This window comes from Heliangelus exortis, chromosome 1 (assembly GCF_036169615.1).
Source record: "Heliangelus exortis chromosome 1, bHelExo1.hap1, whole genome shotgun sequence".
Taxonomy (NCBI): domain Eukaryota; kingdom Metazoa; phylum Chordata; class Aves; order Apodiformes; family Trochilidae; genus Heliangelus; species Heliangelus exortis.
In genome coordinates, this window is record NC_092422.1 from 103,915,284 (window position 1) to 103,938,652 (window position 23,369).

Genomic DNA, 23,369 nt, shown 5'->3' on the forward strand with positions numbered 1-23,369 from the left:
TTTTAAATCAACCTTTGCTCAATCAAAGTCCATCCTTACTTATAGGTACTGCCACAAGAGAGACAGCAAAGGAGAATTCCTGTGAAGGCAGCTCCACACAGACACATAGGTAAGAAATTCCTTTTTTGCTAAACCTTCTTCCCTTCAAAAACTCATTTTTATGATCCCAGTAATTTTGTTATGTAAAGCTTTCATGGATTATAAGTAGTATATAGTGCACTGTAACCTTCCCTCCGTTTCTAAATGTGAAGAAATAAACTTTCCCATAAAAGCCTACAGTTTATTCAGTTTTGTGTACTATTGGTTTTGCATGTTAACTTTTGGAATTAGCACAGTTTTCCACTGTTTTCAAGAAAAACTGCTTTGAATTGTAGTCGTGATCAATACGTTCTGATGTTTTTCAAATGATGTCCATGTAATAGGTCAGTCCATCCCTACAGTGAGTTAGTCCCAGTGCAGCCACACAGAGACTCAAAAAAGCAAAGGTGCCTGACCAAATGGAACAAGTGAATCATGATCCTCAGGCTTCCTATTCCTGTGTGCTGAAATTCCCCATATTCTCCAGCTTCAGTGACATCTATGCCAAACTCCCACCACATTCATATTGCCCTATATGCTACCCAACTTATCTTAACAATATCTTATCTTTCATCTCCAGTAGCAATCTGTAGCACAGGTAGTCACAGAGGTGATGCTGAAGCATGCTGATATCATGGAAGGATTTCACTGCCTGCTACTTTTCAAAAAAAAAAAAAAAAAAAAAAAAAAGGGAAAGGAAAAAAAGGCCAGTTCCAATATACATTAGTCATATTGATGATGTAAAGAGAAAATAAAAAGCCATCAAGGTACAAAAAAATCTTCACATGCAAACTGAATAATTTTCTCAGTATTTATTAGGCTGTAATAAATGGGCAACACAACTTTGGCCTTTAACAGACCTCTGTCAGTAGAGAAAGAAAAAATGAGGTTTGTTAATTACCTGGACTTTCTCCAGTGAAGTTGTTGTAATTCATCCTGTTTGTCATCATAAACATGGATCTTTGGCAGGAGTTCCTCAGACAACTATCTCTGGGCACGTTCCCTGGTGTCTCTCCAGCCAAGTGGGTTCCAGTCTGTGCTGCACTCCTTGATTGTTTGCCCAGGTCCCAACATTAGATGCTTTTAAGATTCAGCTGGACAGTGTTCCAGGCCATCTTGTCTAGATAGAGTTTTTGCCAAGGAATGTTGGAACAGATGGCCATTGAGGTCCCTTCCAACCTGGTATTATTCTATGATTTTTCACCACAAAGGTAGACCTCTGGCTCATGTTCAACTTGAACACCTGACTGCTGTCCAGCAATGCTACCTTCTGGCCAGCCAGCACTTGGCTTTTATTGTTGTGTGTGCTCTAGATACAGATTTTTTTTCACTTTTGTTTGTTGAACTTCATGTGGTTCCTGTCAACCCATTTTTCCAGCCTTCTGAGGTCTCTCTAAATAGCAACCCTAACCTCCAGGCAGCTGACTACTCCCTCTCAATTTGGTCTCATATATCAGCTTGTTGAGGAGGTACTCTTGTCTCACTGTGCATATCATAAATCAATACGTGTTAAATAGCACCATCCCCAGTACCAGCTCTAAAGAATGCCATTAATAACCAGCCAACACCTGGATTATAATACTGCTGATCAAAACCCTAGTGGACCAGCTGATCTTCTGCATCATCTGGTAGTCTGCATATCTAGTACATGTGTCACCAAATCAGCTACACTGAAAGCTCTAGAGATTGAATCAGTCATTGCAAAAGGTAAAGAGCATCCACTGCTCTCTGTCCCCCAACAGATCCAGTCCAATTATCATGTAATGTTACTAGGCTCATCAGGTATCAAAAAACAGTAAATCCATACTGTCTGATCCCAAACACTTTCTTGTCCTTTCCATTATATGCCTTGACACAGCTTCTAGGAGGATTGGCTCCCCAGAGAACAAAGGGCACTGCCTAATACCAATCTGGTAACAATCTTCAGCATCAAGTACACTCTTTAACCAGCTGGCCTCATATTCTCTGGGGAAGTAACACAGCACCCTGGTGACACCAACTGGAAATTGTGCTCCGGTTGTCACAAGCTCATTGAGAAATCATTTGAATCAAACTACTGCAGTTTCTTCAGCAGCCTGACATTTCAGAAGCAAATTTAATCCCTTTCTCACACAACATCACATTTTTATATTGACTACACCTCATGTTAAAGTCATCAGGATGGGAGACAAAGTTTAGTCAGGTAGCAAATGGAGGCTTTATGGTTATTTCAAGGTCCATGTGACAACTGCAAGATAATCATACTGTCTCAACTGCTCTGTTTGCTTCCACACAGACCAAGCAGTATTAAATCACCTCTCCTGGTGAGGCTAACATATAATGATACACCAAAGTGGAATCTCAGTTAGCTCCTCTTCCCAACAGAATCGAAGAGTGCTTAATTAGGAGTCAAAAGCAGAGAAAACATGGACAGGTCCAAGAATTTTTACTCTACCAGTTACTTCTAAATGATACAGAAATAAACAAGGTCACCATTTTGTATGAAAAGGCTATTGAACCCACCTAGAAAAAAAAATTTTGCAATTGGAGACAAGGATCTTCCTAGTTCCTTTATAGTCCTTCCCACCTTCCATTGCAAACGTTGCCCTCATTAACAATAACATTCATTACAATGCTTTTTCCTGAAACTTAATTTTGTTTAGCTAAAATAACAGGAAAGCCTGGTTAGGACAATGAGGTCCTCTCCTGATCGCACCTGATCATCCATCTGCATAGGCTGCCCAGAGAAGTTGTAGACTCTACATCCTTGGAGATATTCAGAAGGCTGAGAGAGCTGTGACTGGTCAGCCTGGAGAAGCAAAGGTGCAGGGGAAACTTATCATTGTATAAAAGTATCTGAAGAGAAGGAGCAAAGAAGATGGAGCCAGGCTCTCTTCAGCGGTGCCCAGTGACAGAAGAGGCATTGGGCACAAACTGAAAGACAGGGAGCTTCATCTGAATGTAAGGACTTTTTTTTTTTTTTTTGCCATGAGAGTGACTCAGGACTGGCACAGGTTGCCCAGAGAGGTAATGGAGCCTTCTTCCTTACAGCTATTTAAAAGCCATGTGGACATGGTCCTTGGGAACTGGTTCTAGATGGACCTGCTTGAACTGGGACATTGGACCACATGACCTTCAGGGATCCCTTCCAACCTTAACTATCCTGAGATTCTGTGAAATCCCATTTTGTCACATATTCTTGCTATAGTGTTCCAGTATTTTTGTGCTGCTATTATTTTTCTCTGAAGGACTTAATTCAGACACTAAATCCTCACCACTAGTTTCACTATGTTATCATAAGCAGCCAACTTCTTTCTTCTGCTTCTGCATCTCGCTTAATTTCATTTGAGATAGGGAGACAAGTAAAGTGAAGAGGGAGAGAGAAGAGGGATTGGTTTCTTCTCCCTAGCCTTCTTAACTAGCTTTGACTTTGCACAGCTGGATTTCCTGGGAAGAAAAAAGCAAATTCTGAAGCAAACTGTATCACTATGTATTTAGAGGGAACACATCTAGGTAAGCTTGCCACTTTTACTCACGTATCTTTTCTATTCTGCAGCATAAGATGACTTCTGTTCTCCAGCCCCGAGAATGTAAAGTGACCAAAAATCCCCAAAAGAGCTATGGATTCTACCTACGTATAGAGAAAGACATAGCAGGACATCTCATCCGGAACGTGGAACAGAACAGCCCAGCTGAAAAGGCAGGCTTGAAGGATGGAGACAGAGTCCTCAGGGTCAATGGTGTGTTTGTAGACAAGGAGGAACACACACAGGTACATCTCCATTTAGTCTGGAATCCACACCGCTCCCCCTTTACCCAGACCCACTGCCATTATGTGAAGCATTCTCTCCCACTTTCTATGGCACTTTCAGCTGGGAAAGAGAAATGAGTCAACTGCTCAGAGCATCTCCCTGCATTGCTCATTACCCACCACAGGCATGAAATGTGCTTCAGGTGCCTCCATAGTTCATAAGCAGGGGCATGAGACAACAACAGTGCAACCCTTACTGGGGAAAACTTTTAGGTCAATCACTCCAGTACCTGCTTGTCATTTCGTCTTTTCCACTATAGGTAGTGGAGATCATAAAAAACAGCGGGAATTCTGTTGTACTTCTTGTTCTGGATGATGCATCCTATGAAAAGGCAGAAAAGGAGGGAGTGAACTTGGAAGAGCTGGGTCAAAATCTGTCATCAGGACAGCAGCAGGAGCAACAGTCCCCACCACCCATGGCCAATGGAGCAATCACTCCAGTTCCACAACCCCGGCTCTGCTACCTGGTGAAGGAGGAGAAAGGTTATGGCTTCTCTCTGAAAACCACCAAAGGCAAGCACCTAGGGAGAAGAGATAGTGTGTGTGTACATATATGTATATATATACACATGTATGTATGGCAGCAGGGATAGAGGCAACCACAGTTAACACATGGGGTCAATGGCAGCGCACAAACTGCTCTTGCTAGCAGAAAGAGAGAGGCAGCAATATGAGCTCAGGTCCATTTCTAATCTCTTTCTGTACAGTGCAGAGTTTTCCGAGGACCATATTTCTTATGTGGTAGAGAAATAAAGATAAAAAGAATAAGCTATTTTCTGCTTCTGCAAGCCCACTTACCAAAATCAAATTTGTGGTCGCTGCTCAAATACCAGATGTACACTCAAGATGCTACATTAAATCCTGTTCCACTCCTTCAAAATCACCACAGAAATCAGCATACAAGATTCTAGGCAGCTGTAATAAATACTTTTCTCCAATTTTTAAGTTATTCCACTTAAAAAGCAAGGGATTTGCCTTTGTTCCAAGGCCAGTCTACAGAACAAGGAAGTCTTCTGGAAAGCATCACCTCTAAAGAGGGTATTTTCAAAAGCAATATAACTGAAAGACCGGAAGCCTCCCAGAATCAAGAAATTATGAAATGTGTGAGACAACAAAAGTGGCTTCTCACTTCAAACTGGGGGACAGGAATCAACCCCCTTTCAGCTATTTTAATCAGCCTCTTTGGCACTCTTGGTAGAGAAATAAAAGATTGTTTGAGCTGAAGATAATGAACCAAAATAATTTTTCCAGGGTCGAATAAGACAGATGTGTCTCTGTATGGAAGGTTTGTGGTGCCACTGTAATCTGCACATAAGCAAAGTGTCTCTAAGGACATCAATGCTGAGTTTCCTTAACCATTAAATTCAGGCATACTTCAATGGCCTACCCTCTGTAATGAATTTTCATTTATTTTAGGACAGAATGGGTTGTTCTTAGTGGAACTTTCACCACAAGGAGCAGCTGCAAAGGCTGGCGTCCAAAATAATGATCGCCTGATTGAAATAAACGGAAAAAATGTGGAAAATGACACACATGGGGAAGTTGTGGAAAAGGTATTTATTTGTATACTGATTCATCTTCTGTTCTGGCCCACTGTCACAGCAACCTTTCAAGGTTACTGAGGTGGTAGGTCTGGCTAATCTGAATGCTTCACAGTAAATCTTGGTAGCTACTCTTCATGTATCAGCAACACAGCAGAGTACCCCTCTGCTTTGGCTCTGCTGTCAAGCAGCCTCTTGAACTGACTCCGAATGAATACTGTCATCAAGACAGGCCAGGGAATTTTAAATAACAGAATTATACTGCTGCCAGGAACCCTATTAAATAAATCACGCTCTGCTCATAGAAGTCCTGGAAATAACTCCTAATGGTAAGAGGACAACTCATCAAATGCAGTTTTCAGGGCAGGAAGAGGGTATGATGATACAGTCAGGATGAACAAGGAAAATTAATGACTTTAGACATTAATTCCTTTCTCTTGTTAAGCAGTCCAAAACTAATGAAAATTACTGTACAAGTAATCTCAGTACCTGGCCTCAGCTGCAAAGAATGTTGCTAATAAGACTTCAGCTTTCCCCTGTTGGCACTGCTAAAATGCAGCTGGGGCTGAAGAGATTTCAGAGGGCCATGAGACAGGCAGTACAGGCTCAGACATTCTACCAGCACAATTCAGTGCACACTACTAACCATGGAACAGTGCAACACCTGTGTTTTGTTGAGCTTTTATAACATCAGCAGCAGAGTGACATTGTTTAACATGAGTAAACAGGCCACCCATTAGACTGCAAAGGAATAAGAGGTCAGATCTGGGAGAGGTTGGTCAGACAAAAAGAAAAAAACAAACAAAAAAAACCCCAAACAAACAAAAAACAACCAACAAAATCTCACTATCAGTAATACAGGGAGGTGAAAGAGGACCAAGAGTGACAGAAACTTTACTCTTGTCACAGCAATCTGTAATAGTGGTATGGATGGCATGATATGTCTATATTGTAGAGTTCCAAATGTAGATAATCCAAGCACTACCTGCTAAGGCTCACTAGATTCTGCTTGCACTATATGCCATCCTCATGGCACTCCTTAGCTAATTCCCTGAGGGTCACAAACACAGTATAAAATACAGAAACTTTGCTCAAATATATGCTGTATCGTAAATGCCCAAAATCTTATCATGGTTCAAAGTTCTGACTGGAGAGGGAAAATGAAAATCAACTCACGTGTCAGTACACCAGTTAGCAAAGTATCGACAATTTCCACATGTTCTTGAAGGGGTGACATCTGAGACTGTACATGTACTATCACAGGTAAAGAAGTCTGAAAATCATGTTATGTTTCTACTTTCAAATGAAGAAACAGACTGCTATTATAAAAGCCACAACATGGTATTGAGCAAACAGAACGCCAGCCTAAGATTGCTTCCCCTCAAACCACGACTTATTGAGATCCAGAAAGGAACAAAAGGCTATGGCTTTTATCTACGGATGGAACAAAATACTCCTGGTAAGAATCAAGTTAACACAGAGACCATGCCATTAGTGATCATTTCTTCCTGTACAAGGTTGGCAGACATCATTTGCTTTGGCTTATTACTGGTCATCTCAAAGTCCCCTATAGATGTGCTGCAAACAGAGCTACATCAAAGAAACTGTCTCAACCCAAATTGCAATTCTAACAATGAGCTTTCGCCATGCATTTTAATGTCTTTAAACTTACTAAGTATATCCCCTCACATCAATCTTTTTTCCCTTCTGATCTTAGGTCATATAATCAAGGATGTTGATCCTGAGGGCTCAGCAGCCAAGGCGGGCCTCAAAGACAACGACATCTTGGTAGCTGTCAATGGTGAGCAAGTGGATGGTCTGGATCATGAAAGCGTAGTGGAAAAAATTAAGCAGTCTGAGGCAAAAGCCACACTGCTGGTAGTGGATAAAGAGACTGATGCCATGTATAAACTGGTAAGAAAATGCAAACTACTGCTAAGAGTTGGTAATTTATCATTATGAAGAGATATATGCAGCAATGAAACAACTAGTCTGCTCTGCACTTTTTCAACTTGCAGGAAATGTCTAAAATACGCCCATATTTCAGCAGCTCAGCTCTCCTTTCACTTGTACAGCAAGTCACTAAGCACCCAAATTTTTGTTCTCTTCCAGATTTTATAGGCACTATTGGAACAATTCTAAATTGAAACACACCACAAGAAAAGTTACAAGTTTAAGATAGCAAACTCAAAGCTGTGCAGCTGAGTAACCACTTATGAACAAAACAAGTAACAAAATTCCTGTCTCACACAGATCAACACAAGTTCTCTGCTAGCTCTTTCCACTAGCAGAGTTCTTCATTGCAAATCAAGTCTGAGTCATAAATAAAAAGGCTTCAATTTAAACATGTTGAGTATGAAAACCTAATCACAACAGAAGTTTTTTTTATGTTAACCAAGTTTTATTTGTTACTTTTTTTCAGGCTCAAATTTCCCCCTTCTCATACTCCTACAAAGCACAAGATCCAACTAAGAGGGAGGAAAGAGTAGAGCTGCACAGTGAGCAGACAGTGAACCACAGGCCAAGAATCTGCAAGATGGTGAAAGGGCCTAGTGCATTTGGCTTTAGTTTAAACATGATCAAGAACAAGCCTGGATTTTTCATCAGTGAGGTACTAATCTAGATTGAGGAATAAGAGAAAGATGAAGTAGTCTGTCAGACATCCCTCCCTTCTGTCTTGCAAGTACACTCAAGAAAAGCCAGAAATTAGAAGTGTCTTCTCTAGTGCTCTATGAGCTGTAATTTTTAGTAAGGTGGATATTGTAGGACCAAGACAAAAAAAAAAAAAAGCAACAGAAAATATTCCTCACTGTTATAAATCTAGAGAGAAGGGGAAATCTGGTTTTGGCATAACTTTTTCTTTTATTCATGAGGCTGGCATGCTAAAATTAGTATCTTAACTGTAAAGCATTCTAAATGTAAGATAGACATCTTCACCTTACTCTTCCCCCTTTCTCTGCCCATATCTGTCAAAAGTCAAGCCTCTACTGTCTCAAATTATGTCCATACCTTTCACTTTCTTGAGAGGAGAGCTTCCACTCATTATGAAGGAACCTGTGAAATGTAGTAAAGTTATTGGACAGGAACCTGCAAAGAGTAAGAAAATTGGTTCTACTGTGCCACTTTTCTTTAATGAAACTCTTATCAAAAATCAAGATACATCTTAAATCTCAAAATTATGGGTTCCATGTTTATTATGCTTAGGTCTACTGCCTCTCCCGATGCATTTTTGCCCCACAGATCTCCTCTTCCCCATGGTCATTTTGCTGCCTTGTAAGGAGAGCAGCAACAGAGCAGTCTAGCCACCCATCACCTGTTAATGCACCTTTGCAAATTTTGTGCTAATACCACAGTTTGAACTCACCTTTGCAGGTACGAAACCATGGGCCAGCTGACAAAGCAGGTGTAGAAAATAATGACTTTTTGGTGGAAGTGAACGGGGTGAATGTGACCAATGAATCCTATGACAAAGTGGTGGCACGAATACAAGAGAGTGGTGACCAAGTAACACTACTTGTGTGCAGCAAAGAAGCTTACAAATACTTCCAGAGCCAGAACATTCCTATCACAGCTTCCATGGCAGATCCAGCCCAGGACACTTCTGAACCGCCTACTTGTACAGAAAACCATTCCTCAGAGCAAGACAGAAACTCTCCTGTACCAAGAGAAAGGGTGAGTAACACTGCACTAAGTGTGTGTTTGGGGATCATCTAGAGGACAGGAAAAGAACTTTTTTCAGCTAGGATGTATTCCTGAGCTAGGATTTTTTACTTGAGTCTGGATTTTTACAAGTCAGCCTATGTCACTAAGAGGAAAGCCATGGTCTGATTATCATAAACACCTTTTCCTTTCCCCACACATAATACATACAGGTGAGTACCTTTAATACAAGATTAAATCACAGAAAGGGTGCACATAGAAGAGATTTTATGGAACAAGAAAATACAAACACAGTAAATCCTTAACTGAAGATGAGAAACAGGTAATACAATCCTGAAAATACAGGGGAAAAGTGCTTCCATACACCAAAAAGCATAAACATATTTTGAGGAAATCAGATGAAATATTTCAAAACAGATCACTGTGTAGACAGAGGAAAACCTGATAGGTAACAAAATTTTCTAGGAAACGTCCTGATTCAAAATTATTTTACTAACTTCATGCCATAAGAAAGAATCTCAAGCATGACAAAAGTCTGAAAAGCAGGCAGGTATTTCTTCTTGAAACAGTAATTCTGAACCCTCACTGTGGTAAGCCTTAAATATTTAAGTGCTTCTTTTCCCACCATGCAGAAAAGACAGACTAGGAAGAATAATACCAAACTGCCTCCTATTTATTTTTCATTAGCCTTGTCTATAAATGTCTAGCTATAAATGTTTTCAGAAGTTTCTTAGTCACCAAGCTGCGTTTTGCAGACCTGAAATTAGCACCACTTATGTGTGCAGGTTCAGTGGGTATGGGAATTAAACAATAGGCCTGTATAAATAATAGGAAACTTGTATTAAACAAATTTGACTCTAAATGTACTAAATCAAATAGCACTTAAACAACAAAAATCGCATTTGTTGGCTCATTCTGACACCCAAACAAGTACTTTAGTGCAGATGAAAACAAGAGTCCTTCAAAACACTGTAGACTATCAAGTTCATTTAGAAATTTAAAATAGGAAGAATGTATTTATTCCTCTGCAGGCAAGCTCATCCTCCTCTTCACAATCAGCCACTTCCACAAGAGCAGAGAGAGACAACAATGACGACACAAAGCTGTGAGAACAACTATGACAAGAAGAAAACAAGAAACCTACAAACTTCTTTCTCCAATCATTCTTTGCTAGTGCATCTCCCAGAACTTGACTAATCCTAGGAGTGCCATACTTGCAAAGGACTGCTATCTCTTGCTGAAAGGCAGATGCCTGAAACAAACACTTCAGTGTAACCTGCAGTCATTGAACACACTGCCATTGCACTTCATTGGCTTTCTGCCTTGTAAAGAGAGCAGTTACTCACTTCTATAGAGGCTTAAATAACTAGAGGTATATAATTAAGTATCCTGCAGCAGAAGGCAGAAACTTTTTACAGATCCATAAGCATCTTAGCCTTTCAAGGATAAGCTCTTAATAAAGAGCAACTGATTTCTCCCCATCTCCCAGGAGAGGCAGCTCTCTCCCTAGTTCACATTTGTTAGCTCAATCTCTGTGGCCACTCTTCTATACTACACTTAGATCAGTGCAACTGCTGTGAAATGGCATAAACCAATTTACTCTGTGCATTACACTCCTTTCTCCTGCTAGCTTTGCAGAAATTTCTTTCAAACATTAAGCTAACTTCATAACTCATAACTTAAAGAGGTTTGTTTAAGCACTATTGTCTCTCCTTTGTATACAGTTGTGGATCATGGTAGTTAGAACAGTGTATGTAATGCAGGTTCATCTAATCCTAAGTCAACACATTGTCCTGAATGTGACATAAATGGCTCTGTAACGCTGCTGCGGTGTATTTTGCCTTCTTGATGTACACTGAAGACAACCAGAAATAAACTTTTCAGAATGGCTATTTCACCCCCACTCCAGTCTGACCACCTATGATTTACATTCCAGAACAACTTAAAAACAAAGCCTAGCAGTGGCTACAAGAAGCTACAAGTTTAAGTATACTTTTATGCCCTGAATTACATCTAGAAGGGGAAACGGGCTTCTGTAAGGAAAATACATAGGTTTTGGGGAACACCAAATTCACATCATATAAGGTAAACAGATTTGTACTACATAATGTAAACAACACATAGCTGTGGTCTCCAACTTCACATTAAGCTCTAGCAAAGAGGAATCCAGAACCTCAGTTCCATTTATGGAAAAAAAGAAAATGAAGTTGAGACTATGCATTAGGAAGCTCATCTCCAGCTCCTAAGGACTAGGTCCACTAGTGATACACACTAGCAAACACTCCACACAGACATGAAGTGAAATTCTCAGCATTTCACTTCTGCCAGGGAGAAAATCATACCAATTGTCTATCTCACATCCAGCCAGATCTTTGGAACTTACAAAAAACAACTGTGATGCTTGCATGAGATATTACAACAGCTTATTTAATTCCACAGACTCAAACATTCAACTCAAAAATTACTGTCCTCTGATTCCCAATTATGAGTTGATTTTCAGCAGTTTCTTGCTGTTTTCTCTGAGGATGTTCTAACAGGACAAGGTCTTACTTCAGACAGTCCACTATGAAAATTCCGATGCCTCTAGATACTGGTGTATCAAGGAATGCCCTTATTCCTTGGCAATGAACTGTCTCACATTCAATATGCACATTCTCTTTCCTCCAAGCTGTGGCACCTTCATAAAATGAGCCACAGAGCTTGATGGTGACATGTGTGGAAGTCCAAAGAGCCAGTTACACTGATGGAACACGTAAGATAGTCCTGGCTCTCTTCAAGCTTTGCAGTCCACAGCAGCAGCAGTTGAAAGGACAGAGAGCAGAGTGTGACTGCAGTCCTTATTTACAGGGCCATATGCTTTTCTGGGGCTTGTTTGTGTGCTAAATAGAGAAAGAGGATGCTGGAGAGGGCACTGACTAGGAATATCACATCAAACCAACGATGATAAAAGTTGAACTGGAGCTCTCCCAGGACTTCTGTAATAATAGTGCGATACTCTAGAGGCATGCTCATCCGGATCAGGAGCACTGATGACACAAAGTACATGCCCTGTAAATTAATAAAGTAGTTACTGTTTCACAATTGGTTACGTGGCTAACATGAATCAGCATACAAAGGTTTTATTTATGTGTATATACGCACACACACACAAAGATGTATGCGTGCAGAGATGTCTGTAGGTGTGCCCATGGTGCTACATACTCACCATTATCTGTGCTAATAGCAGAACAATAACATTGGAAGACTTGCTGCTGGAAATGGCATAGAAGAACTAGGGGAAAAAAAAAAAAAAAAAAAAAAAGACTGGAAATTAGCAGCCAGGTAAGCCTGATGTGCCTTAGGACAGCATGAAAGCAACATACTCTTTAATAACTTTTCATTAAAAATAAAAACAAAACAAACAAACAAAAAAAAGCATTATTTTAATGCTCTAATGAGAAGCTACATTATTATTACAGGGATGCCTGTACCCTACTTTCAGAAACCTCCAGTCTTAGTCTTTAACATTAATTTCCCTATAGAGTGGTGCCACCTGCTAAGTCATATATTACTATATATTGAAGTTTAAGCTCAGGAACCAAAGCCAGGTCAATATGATCAGTCACATGTCTTTTGAGTGAATGCCTTTCCAGTCTGACCAGCAGCTTAAATTAAACAATGTAACTTCTTTTAATCACCATCTCACCAACCTTACTTATTAATAAGCCCAAGCTACAGAATCCTTTTAAACCACTGCTTACAGTTAGCATCTCATTTAACATCTATATCTCTTCCCAAAAGCAGTAACAGGGACTGAGAGGAAGAAATATACTCCTCCCTTCTTTTCTCTGCAAGTATTTATATTCAGATCTTTAAAACACAAATGTGTGTTGAAAATTTATACAGTATTTGTCCAATCTACAGTTAAAGATTTGGTTAACAGCTTTCCAGGTCCGAAACCACCGAAGAGTCCTGGCACTTACCTTTGTAAGTGTGATTAACAATCCTCTGATAGATGTAACAATGATTATTCCAACAAGAATAAAGGATATGTGCTGGGACCAGAATTTCACCTGTACCAAACAAGAAGAATACAGTTAAATATCTCATGTATTTACACCACACTGTACAGTTGCCATATCATCAGGGCCTTTGCATTTCCTAATTCTACAGATATCCATAGTGGACAGATTTATATAACAGACATTTTCACAATTACAATAGCAACTGACTACTTCAAATACAAGAGGAAAACAGATTTAGTTTACAACAGTCACAAAAAACCCTATAATCACAAGATATACAAAAGGTGTAAATGACAAAACATCTATGTGTGTACAAGCAGGCATAATTACTCTGTAGACAAATGTATTAATCTAAGCAAGGTGATTAACATGTTTCTATTTACCCAAAACTAACAAGCAAATCATTGCCTTTCTGGCAAGATCATACTACCATCCCAGCATAAAATCAGAGTGAAAGCAAAGTTCATGGTGCATTTTCCCTTCCCTTTCTCAGAGCTCTACCACTCCGTCACTAGAAGCAGTGTGATTGTATTTAGATAAGATAGAAATTACTGAACAGACTATAAGAATTAATAAAGCCTCACATCAAACTGAATTCCTAGATAATTTACAGTGATCTCAATTCCTCTTGTGACTGGATCCGTCTTCCCCACACGGTCAAATACAATATTGATGGTTGCCTGCAAGAAACGGATTTACATTGAAACAAGAAAACAAAAAGCATACCTCACTGTTACAGATTAGACAGATGCATGACTCTTACTTTGTATAACCAAGGAAAGAAACAGGGGCCAATGAGATTGTTGAAAAAGGTACAAAATGCACACAACTAAGAATTACTTGCCTAAGGCTCCACAAAAACACAGATGCACAGAAGCACAGATGCTTTATTCTATCAACAGCCAGTTTCTTTCAGAATTTCCGTAAGGGGGAGGTTAGGGCATTACTTGATGAAACGCCTGTACAGCTTCATCTATGCAGGGTGTAACATTTGCTTATGTTCATGTAAAACTCAATAGAACACTTACATACCATGAAGATTTTCCAGACACAATAGATGGAGAAAAAATAACCCAGAAAATTAAAGTATTTGCCCTGAAAAGTTTTTGAGTACTCTATCCTCTCCTAGAAAAAAAAAAAATAAATAAAATGAGAAGAACAGATTTAAAAAAAAAAAACAATATATCAGTTAATCATTTCCACCCAAAGCACAAAACTTTAATAGAGCAGCAATTGTAGCTTTATCCTTCTACAAGTCTTTTAATTCAAACGTTTCTGTACTCAGAAAGTTTTCATTCAAAAGTCTCTGAATAGCTGTAGGGACATGCACTATCCAGAAGCAAACTAGACCCCAATTTAAAGAAATAGATCCTCACTCCCCTAATCACAACACTTCAACATTTATCTGTTGAATAGCTTTCAATGTCTTGCAACATACCTTCTCTTTCAAACTGCTCAGCAACCCAACACCCATCTGGGCAGTTACTTTGCCACATACCTTTGTTGCATGCAAGTCAGCAGTTTCCAGAAAAAGCTGACGACTCAGCTCCTCTAGGGCATCCACTTCTTGTTGGATAAGGGACAGATCTGGCAAACCAGCACAGTCAAGGCTATAATGTCACGAATTCTTAATTAACAAAGCATTCCCCACCTTCAGCCCAAGGACGGCATCTAATAGCCTGACCACTTTTTTGATCCAGACCAGTTCTCTGATTCAGTCTTAATGCTGCTTGTTAATACTGTACCCAAATAAATCTCAAGGGTACATTTATTGCACACTGCTCCATTTTAAGAAGGTGGGCAGTAAACAGTATTTAAGCAGTCATGCCACAAGCTCTTTAATCCTTTGCCTGGCAAACACATTGCAGAACAGAAACAGAGCTCTCAAAGACTGTTCCTCCATTTCACTTAGTGCCCCTTCTCACTGAAGTGCATCAGGATGTCACTCTCTCATCTACATACACAAAACTGTTGAGTAACTTCTCCAAGAGATTAGTGATTATAATGTAGAATCTAGTAAAATTCCCAAATTCTGATTTTAACAAGTACTGGGAAAGGAGAGGAAGACGAGTCTGCCCTTAGATACACAAACTGCACACTTTAGGTGGTCTGGCAGAAATCATTGGTAGGCAGCTCTAAGTCAGAGGAATACAGCCCACTGTAATTCCCAACAGATTCCTTCTACCCCTTTCACATGGGCAAAACAACTTCTGTTCACCAGTTCCTATCCACCTTTTTGCCACATGGCTGTAGCACCAGTTGTCAGCCTGTATCAGGAGAACAATTTAACTGATCAGCAAGTTGCTTCATGCCCTTCTTTTTCTCATAGTTTTTCCATGAGGCCAGAAAGCCAATGGTAGGTTAGATAAGCCCTGTAGTTTTGCTCAGTTATATCTCAGGTTCTCCATCCTGGAAGAGTGTATTTCAAATTATGACAAAAATATGCATGTAGGTCAGTCGTATCAGCAGAGGAAACATCAGAATTGAAAGTCAGCTTCCACATTTATGATGGGATGGAGTAGACATTTGCAATGTGACAGCCTAAGTGTGCACATCTGTCCTGGGATCTGCCGTGCACCTCAATGATGGTGATGCAGCAGGACATTTACAGGGCAGGGCAGCAGCACACGGCTCCCAAATGTGTCACAGTAAGACATCCAACCCCTGGGCAAAAGGTCAGACAGTGCAATGCTAGAGAGTAAACTTCCCAGGTGACATTAAGCCTTTTGCTCAGGCTGCTGAAATGTGCTGAAATTCAAATGCTTTTTTTAATTGGGCCAACAAATATTACTTCTTTTCAAAACAGAAGAAAGCTAAGGCCACCCCCAAGACAGGTGCCAGCATGCAGATGAAGGATACTTTCACTGCCCTGAACAGATGTTGTAACACTTTTTATCATTCCCCAGAAGCCAGTGGATTTGTTATGCACTTCTCCTCTCTGGAACATTGTCCGATGAGCCACTGCTATCCTGAAAAAACAGAAAATACAAGTCCTAAGGGAATAAAGTATTTTATTAAAAATAAAAATAAAACAAACAAACAAAAAACTTCCAAAAAGCATTTCCTTAGCAGACACTGTTGAAGTAAATTCACAACAATCAGATGCCTCCTTTTTTTTAATCCCCCCTAAACACTAGTCTTGCTTCATAACATTATCTTGATTGGCTCTGGAGTAGAGCCCAGGGACAATCAAGCAAGATTCAATGAGACACTTCCCACAACTTCCATTCTGGGTCCTGCTTCAATTCTTAAAGGGGTTTAACCCAATTAAAAATATACATGCAAAGAGGTTTCTCAGTCACATGATTCGTCACTTCTTTTCTCAAACACATGACTGTACTATCTCAAGTTCAGGAATAGGATGCTTCTTATGCTCCTCTCTCCCCTTGAACACCTCTTCTTTATCACTGCACATCTGCTTTCTCTGCATAACTGTGAGTGCTGAATGGTATGCAGCAGCACTCTGATATGCTTGTCTCTCACTGCTGAGTTGCATGACAAGCTGTTATGAAGCAGAAACACATAAATCCATTATTGGACTAAACCACCGTACGCTTCAGGGGATGCGAACGTGACTCCTGAAGCTTATTCCAACACTACAGCAGCAGCTGCATATTGTCCCTCACACTGCAGTATAATCCCCACAAGCAGTGCTGGCTTCTGGCCTCATTCCCTCACATTTCTCTCCATTGAAATCTGCAAGCCAGTTATCCACTCCTAAACTGAAAACTATTCATAGGATTGTGAAGGTGATCCATGATTCAACAGTGTTTAGGTCCTCTCTTGTAGCTACAGCCAGAATTGCTACATTTGGCACTGAGCCCTCATCAAGGTTGTTGATACACAATGTACTAAAAGAAGGGAGGGGTGGGAAAAAAACGCTACTCCTTCATTTCCAGGAAAAGAAACACTCTTGAGGCACACATACGTTAACACACATAAAAGTGCATACGGTCACACTACAAATTGCAGAGATCTCAGAACGATTCAACTCATCCTAATAGCTGCCAAATATAAGAATTGCATTTTCAGTCCTAGCTTTCTTCCTAGTACCAGTTTCACACATTCCATCCTAAATGATCCACAGCATTGCAGCAAAAATGCAGCTATGTCAAGATGAAGTGCAAGGCTGTAAGTACACAAAGACAAATCTTTTATTTTGAGAGACAAGGATCGCTGTACCCACACAGTACTTAAGAATTCTGAAAAACCTCACAAAAAGGATACATAAGCAAAACCCACACACTTTGTCAGTGTAGATATGTGATGTATCTACTTCAGACAGCCTGATTTAACTCTAACATTAAATGGTTTCACAGAACCTAGGCATTTCAAACCTGAGCCTTAGTTAAGTCATACCTACAAAGATGAATATAAAGAACCTGCCAACCTTGGAGAAGTTTCCATAAGGCTTTACTTGATTAGTCAGGGAGAACAGTAATTCCTGCACAAAAAGCATCCGGGAAAACTACATTCAAAACTATCTCCTACCAACAAGTAAGACAGTATGAATAAGGGATTGATAGGAGAAGATACGTCAAGATCAGCAAAGAAAAAAAAAACTTTATGTTCCACTGCCTTATAATCATTGTGTGCATTAAGAAATTTTAGTGAAAAGGTGGCCAGCAAGTTACTGACCATTTACAGAACTGTAACATTTACTCTATGCTGTAAACTACTGCTATTCCCACTCATTCTGCTAAATGATTTGGATTGCATTTGGACTAATACGAATCTAACTTTTTAAGCTCTACTTTATATGAGCAAATAGTCCAATTATGCAAGCCACTGCCCCCTTTCAAAGCAAAAAGAGAACAAAATCGACAGAACTGGAGCTTCTGCTATTTCTTCCACATTTCTGAGACTACAGAATTCTGGGGGTTTGTTTTGCTTTTAAATACAAATACACGAACTTCAGTATAATTCCCATGCAGTTACACACTTTATGTAGGCACTTCATAATGGTTAGAAAGTTGCTATATCAAGATGTCTTGGTCATAGAAAGGCAAGAAAGTGCTAGTCAGTTATCCCAACATCAACTTCCCTTGCCCAGAAGTCCAATACCGCTGAACAAAACAAAATAGCACAGAGAAGCAGCACTACACAATATCTTTTAACTCCAAAGCTCGAAATCCATTAACTCAATTAAAATGAGCAATTAAATTCTCTCACTACATACCATCCCACATATGACCCACATCCCACATTAACAAATACTGAGTTAATGTATTCTGGCCACTTAACATTTTCAAAGGGGAAGAATAAATTATGGTTTAACTATACATTCATATACTAATACTGGTCAGCAGATATACATGCTGGTGACTAACTCAACAATGTTAAACTACCTAAAAAAATCTCACTTGTAAAATATTAAAAGGTTCCATAAAAATACCAGTGCACCAAAAGTAGTTTGGTGGACTACTGCGAGAATTCTGACAGTCAAACCTTTGCAGTGACTGTGGTAATTGTGTTTCTTCTGCACAAGTAGTAAGGCATGCAATATACAATTTGCACCAGCAGGAAAAAACCTTTTGGTGTAAATTAAATTAAATTGTTTCCAAAAGTAGCTTTTTCACTTGCTGTAAGTGGAACAGGCTAAACAAACAAAAGCAGAGTTATGACTGCACACTTGTGCACTACACTATGTACACTTTAGCAATGTTTTGCAATTCCACAAAACTTAACTAACGTAAACCTTGCAAGAATATAGCCATGCCCACACCACCTCACTACCCTGCTTCAGCTTTGACCAGGAAACATCAGATCCACTGAGCAGGAGCGTGCTTAGTACCTATGAACTTATTTCTGTACTGAAACCGCCAGTAAGAGAGCCAGCTACAGGGGCTTAAAGGTCACTTACTCATCAAGAAAGAAAGGTGCCCATCTTACAGATTAGTCAAGCTGCCATCAGAGTTATAATTTGTCTTGGAAGCCTAATCTGTGCCACTGCAGGAAGAAAGGGTACTATTTAGTGCACAAGGCTAGAATGAAACACCACACAACACAACCCATTTCAGCCACCTGTTTCACTGGAACACGTAGCCCTGACAGAAATAATTTTGGTAATTTGAAGAAACATCTTATACCATATTGACTGAAAACCCTTAAAATAAATCATTCCATGCTACAGCTGCCTTCTCACCTTTTTTTCTTACTAACAATCATGTCCATAGTCTGAAGGAGTCGTCGCTCCAAAGCCAGAATATCTGCATCTGTAACATTCCTGTAAGACAGACACCCAATTAGGCCTGCTACCCCATTTCAGAGGAATAGAAAAAAGAATAAAGGAGCCTGTGGAAGGAGAACATGCTTCAGCAATGGAAATGGTTCTAGAATGTAGACACAGCAATAGCTAAATTAACAAAAGCTATGAAAAATATTGAATCAGTGACACAAGAAAAGCAGAATGATCTCAAAAAAGTGGACAAAATATTTCACAAGGCTGAATTTACCTGAGAAAGTAGGACATGTACGTGTATGGACAGTTGACAGCCCCAAATCCTGAGAGCAAAGCCATGAGTGTCACCCCAATCACACCCACACGGCTGATGAGCTGTTCTATAGACAGGATTCCTGGAAGAGAAAAAAACATGGCTTTAGTAACTTTGCTCTCTTCACTCTGTTCCACACCTAGTGTCTTCACAACATAACACACATAGAGATGCTCAATGAATCCAACCACCTTCCCCACTCTAATGACCAGAGGTAATACCAAGTACAGACAGGGAGAAAGCACCCCTTAAGCCCTCTAGCTATGACGAAGCTTAAGGCACATCTGGAGAGAACCAACAGTCAGTAGTTTGATTCTAAATTAATAAAACCTTAATAATTTCACCCTGCTGAGGTGGAAACACAGATCAACCAGACACCATAAAAGCAGCATCTTCCACAAAGCCACTTTTTGTAATAACCAGGATTTGAGTTACCAAACCAGTTAGTCCTGGCAAGCTGGCCTCAGAATGTCTAAACCCCAGAGAGGAAGCTCTATCCTATCAATTGTCATTAGAAATGAACCCTCCAGGTCAGATGCAAATTGTGCTTGTAGGACAAGCATGGGAAGCTTATGCTGCTCCTGACTGTTCAGTATTTATCTTGCATACACACACATGCTGTTGAGGTCACTACCACCAAGGCATTCCACCTGAGCAGCAAGCAGACTCTAAAACACATCTTCACACACTACAGCATGAATGACAAGCCTGTGCTGTAAAAACACTGACACTGAAGTTTTATTTATTGTTCTCAGTCATTAAACACAGATCTCAACCTGTGTCCTTAGGATACAATGCCATGTGCTACCAAACATCACTCACTTTTTTAGGGAGCTAGTTAATGAGCAGCTGCCACACACAGCACATTTGGAGCTTACATGATTGCAAAGCTGAGATGGCCAAGCGCCAAGCCACATTTCATGCTTCAGAGAAGGGGAATAAATGATGAAAACAAGGCAAAAAGACTTTACAAAGGGAGACTGAGACACTCAGTCATGTGCAGCTGCCTAGAGATTTACATGAGCTACAGAATGTGCTACAATACACTGGCCTTTTGCCCCACACACTGTCAGACAGCAGCAGTTAAAACAGGGGTGCCTTCAAAATGACAGGACATGCCACTGGTTAAAGCAGTGCTTCCCCGTAACACTCACAGCAACCCTATTCTTGTGATCAGGTCACATAAAATGAATGCTTTATCAAGTCTGACAAAGACAACAGCTTTATTAGAAAGCTAGTATGTAACTGAGTAAAGCATAACCTTCCTTCTATCACAAGCTCCCAAACTCAGGACTATTAAACAAGCTGCAGACCAGCCAGGGCTCCTGACTTGGTGCCCTTGTTAGATCATGCATTTCCCAGCTGCAGCACACTGCTATCACCATCCCCAGAGAAGGTATCCCTCAGCATCAGATGCCAGTGCAGGCACATGAAAGAGCCCCAGTAGCCAGCACAGCTGCATACACAGTGAGCAAGGTGGGACATGCTGAGAAAGATACCTCGGGTCACACACTGCAGTATGAGGGGTCCATTAAACATGGCCTCCTGTCACATCTCCCTCTATAAAAGCATCCCAGCTGTCTGAATTGGGCCACCACCACATGATAAAGCCCTGCAGCAGCCTTGCCCATACATGCAGGACAACAGGAAAAAACAAACCAAAACAGAGAATCCTTTGCTCTAACCTTATGTCTACACTGCTAGGATAAAGCACTGTACAACTGGTCAGTAAAGGTGTTGTCCTGAAAAACATTAAGTTAAATGTAGGAAACATCCCACTACTGGTTCTGAAAATCCGCAGTTGTTATGCAGCTTCGCAGAACCATTCCAGTGATCTGAAGAGGATTAACTAACCCCTAAGGCTATATTCTGCCAACTCAAGCACCTTCTGCAATTCAAAGTAAATACACATTTTTCTTGGCAGTGAAACACTGGGAAGAAGGATCTGCACTATATACTAGCTTTTGTATTTCAGTGGTAAATGACACAATAACAAACATAGATTTGCACTTTCTCTTAGCAAACTTTTAAGATCACAGATGAAAAGGTGAGCAGACCCTACAGCTGTTGTTCAAATTTTATCTTATGGATTAGTGCAGTTAAGTAGCCTCCTAGAGAAGAACAGGAAGATTAAGCTGACTAGTTACCCATGCAGACAGACATATTCACCAGTTAGAGCAAAAATGCCTGAATTTCACCCGTTGAGAAAAATATACAATCTTCCAGTACAGCAGACAATGGCAAGGTACACAGGAAGCCAAGGTGACAAACAGTTGTGTTCTTACAGTGTTATCAGACACAGTTAGGTGCCCAAAGGATTCAGTACAGTTACACACATCTTAAAACTCCATTGGACCCAAACTAACTGAAGTGCACATAGTATCTTGACACTATAAATACTCTTGGCTCTGTGACTGAAACAGAGATACCCAAGCTAATTAGGCACATAAATAGCTCTGGCATCCAGCAGAACTTACCAACTCACATTCTAGTACCATGCAACTGCACTGCCTTGAGGCTCAGGCAGTGTATGAAGCTGTACTGCAGCAAGCACCCACTGCCAGATGTCTTGCTGGCTACAGTCTACATAGCTCTGGTGTTTAGGCTCCTTGCTACATTTTGTCAACTGGACAGCTATCTGTGTTAAACTGATCTGATTTCACTCACAAGAAACAACAATCTGACTGAAAAAAGTCAGATGAAGGATTGGTTGTCAGTTCTCTTCCTACATAAATTAGTTTTACTCTCCACACAAAAAGAAACAAGTGAATAAAAATTGTGATCAACATTTTGTGGACAAGAAGGGAAGTCCTCAAAAAGTATATTGTGTTCTTACATCCCCTACATCCACTTAGGACTCATTCCCCCTAAAGTTTTCTTCTGGTATGGGGAGAAAATTAAGGCAAATAATTCAAGATATAACCACCCATTTCTGTCAGTCTGACAACATTCAGATTGCAGATTTCAAAGCAGAACAGACAGCTGCAAGGAAGCTGTCACAGCACCAAGCCTGCCTGAGTTCAAGAAGTGTTTGGATGACACTCTCAGGCACATGGTGTGATTCCTGGGGTGCCCTACACATGCACAGGAGTTGTACTTGATGATACTGATGGGTCCCTTCCAAGTCAGCATATTCTATGAACTACTTTCTAAAGTCCCAACTATACAGCTGAAATAACCTAATAATAGCTCCAAGATAAAAGTGAGATAACAAAGATTGTTTTCAGGACAGAAGGAATGAGTAAGGATATGAAACTCACCATGTTTTGGGCTCAGGATAGGAAACGGATCCCCCAACTTCCAGAAGAAATACATGAATGTCAACCACAGACCACATGCAAAAAGCAGTTTCTGCCTGTGCACTAATGGAGAGAAAAAAAAATTAAACAAAACAAAAAAACCCAACAGTACTCTAACCAAGTTCTTCCTTTAGCCCTTTTCAAACTTGCAAAATTGCTACATCAGTCCAAAGGCTACTTTGAGCACAGGCAGGCAAAAGAGGTGTCAACTGACAGAGCTACAGCTAGCAGTACACCCCTCCTGGGAAACTTCAAGCCAGCACTACATATTTAATATTCCCAACCTACATGCCTAAGCTTAATAGAGAAGAGTGATGAGTACCAACAGCTCAACAGTAAATGTCCATAGTGCATGGAAGAGGCCTCATCCAGACAATAATAAACAAAAAAGCAAAAGTAATTGAGCTTTTCTGCCTCATTTCTTTTACCTCCTAGCAGAACCACACAGCCTTGCCAAGGATTCCAGGGTTTGGCTGCAAGCTTAAAATTGTAAAGGAACAAAT

General features: G+C 40.2%; 2 protein-coding genes across 4 annotated transcripts in view; one reads left to right on the top strand and one right to left on the bottom strand.

Moving 5' to 3' along the window:
- Positions 1 to 10,972, top strand: PDZK1 (PDZ domain containing 1). The gene is made up of 9 exons (XM_071756205.1): positions 1 to 109; positions 3,614 to 3,829; positions 4,129 to 4,381; positions 5,285 to 5,421; positions 6,673 to 6,868; positions 7,127 to 7,323; positions 7,832 to 8,020; positions 8,782 to 9,081; positions 10,101 to 10,972. The coding sequence occupies exons 2-9, from the start codon at positions 3,620 to 3,622 to the stop codon at positions 10,176 to 10,178; spliced, it is 1,560 nt and encodes a 519-aa protein (XP_071612306.1). The 5' UTR covers positions 1 to 109; positions 3,614 to 3,619; the 3' UTR covers positions 10,179 to 10,972.
- The window catches only part of GPR89B (G protein-coupled receptor 89B), a 20,147-nt gene continuing 6,097 nt past the window's right edge, over positions 9,320 to 23,369 (bottom strand). For all 3 annotated transcript variants that reach the window (XM_071756170.1, XM_071756180.1, XM_071756191.1), the window contains exons 5-14: positions 22,828 to 22,929; positions 19,529 to 19,649; positions 19,219 to 19,299; positions 15,933 to 16,042; positions 14,572 to 14,660; positions 14,106 to 14,198; positions 13,658 to 13,753; positions 13,032 to 13,121; positions 12,275 to 12,340; positions 9,320 to 12,117 (exon numbers count right to left, since the gene is read on the bottom strand). In XM_071756170.1, coding sequence (XP_071612271.1) covers positions 11,911 to 12,117; positions 12,275 to 12,340; positions 13,032 to 13,121; positions 13,658 to 13,753; positions 14,106 to 14,198; positions 14,572 to 14,660; positions 15,933 to 16,042; positions 19,219 to 19,299; positions 19,529 to 19,649; positions 22,828 to 22,929 — 1,055 coding nt within the window. In that variant the 3' untranslated portion in view covers positions 9,320 to 11,910. The remainder of the gene's footprint in view (positions 12,118 to 12,274; positions 12,341 to 13,031; positions 13,122 to 13,657; positions 13,754 to 14,105; positions 14,199 to 14,571; positions 14,661 to 15,932; positions 16,043 to 19,218; positions 19,300 to 19,528; positions 19,650 to 22,827; positions 22,930 to 23,369) is intronic.

What these genes read in the sequence shown, in the direction of transcription:
- PDZK1 (XM_071756205.1), top strand. Translation starts at nt 3,620, where the DNA reads ATGACTTCTGTTCTCCAGCCCCGAGAATGTAAAGTGACCAAAAATCCC. An exon ending in ACAAGGAGGAACACACACAG is followed by an intron (nt 3,830 to 4,128) that starts GTACATCTCCAT and finishes TTTCCACTATAG; the next exon opens with GTAGTGGAGATCATAAAAAA. An exon ending in ATGGGGAAGTTGTGGAAAAG is followed by an intron (nt 5,422 to 6,672) that starts GTATTTATTTGT and finishes GTACTATCACAG; the next exon opens with GTAAAGAAGTCTGAAAATCA.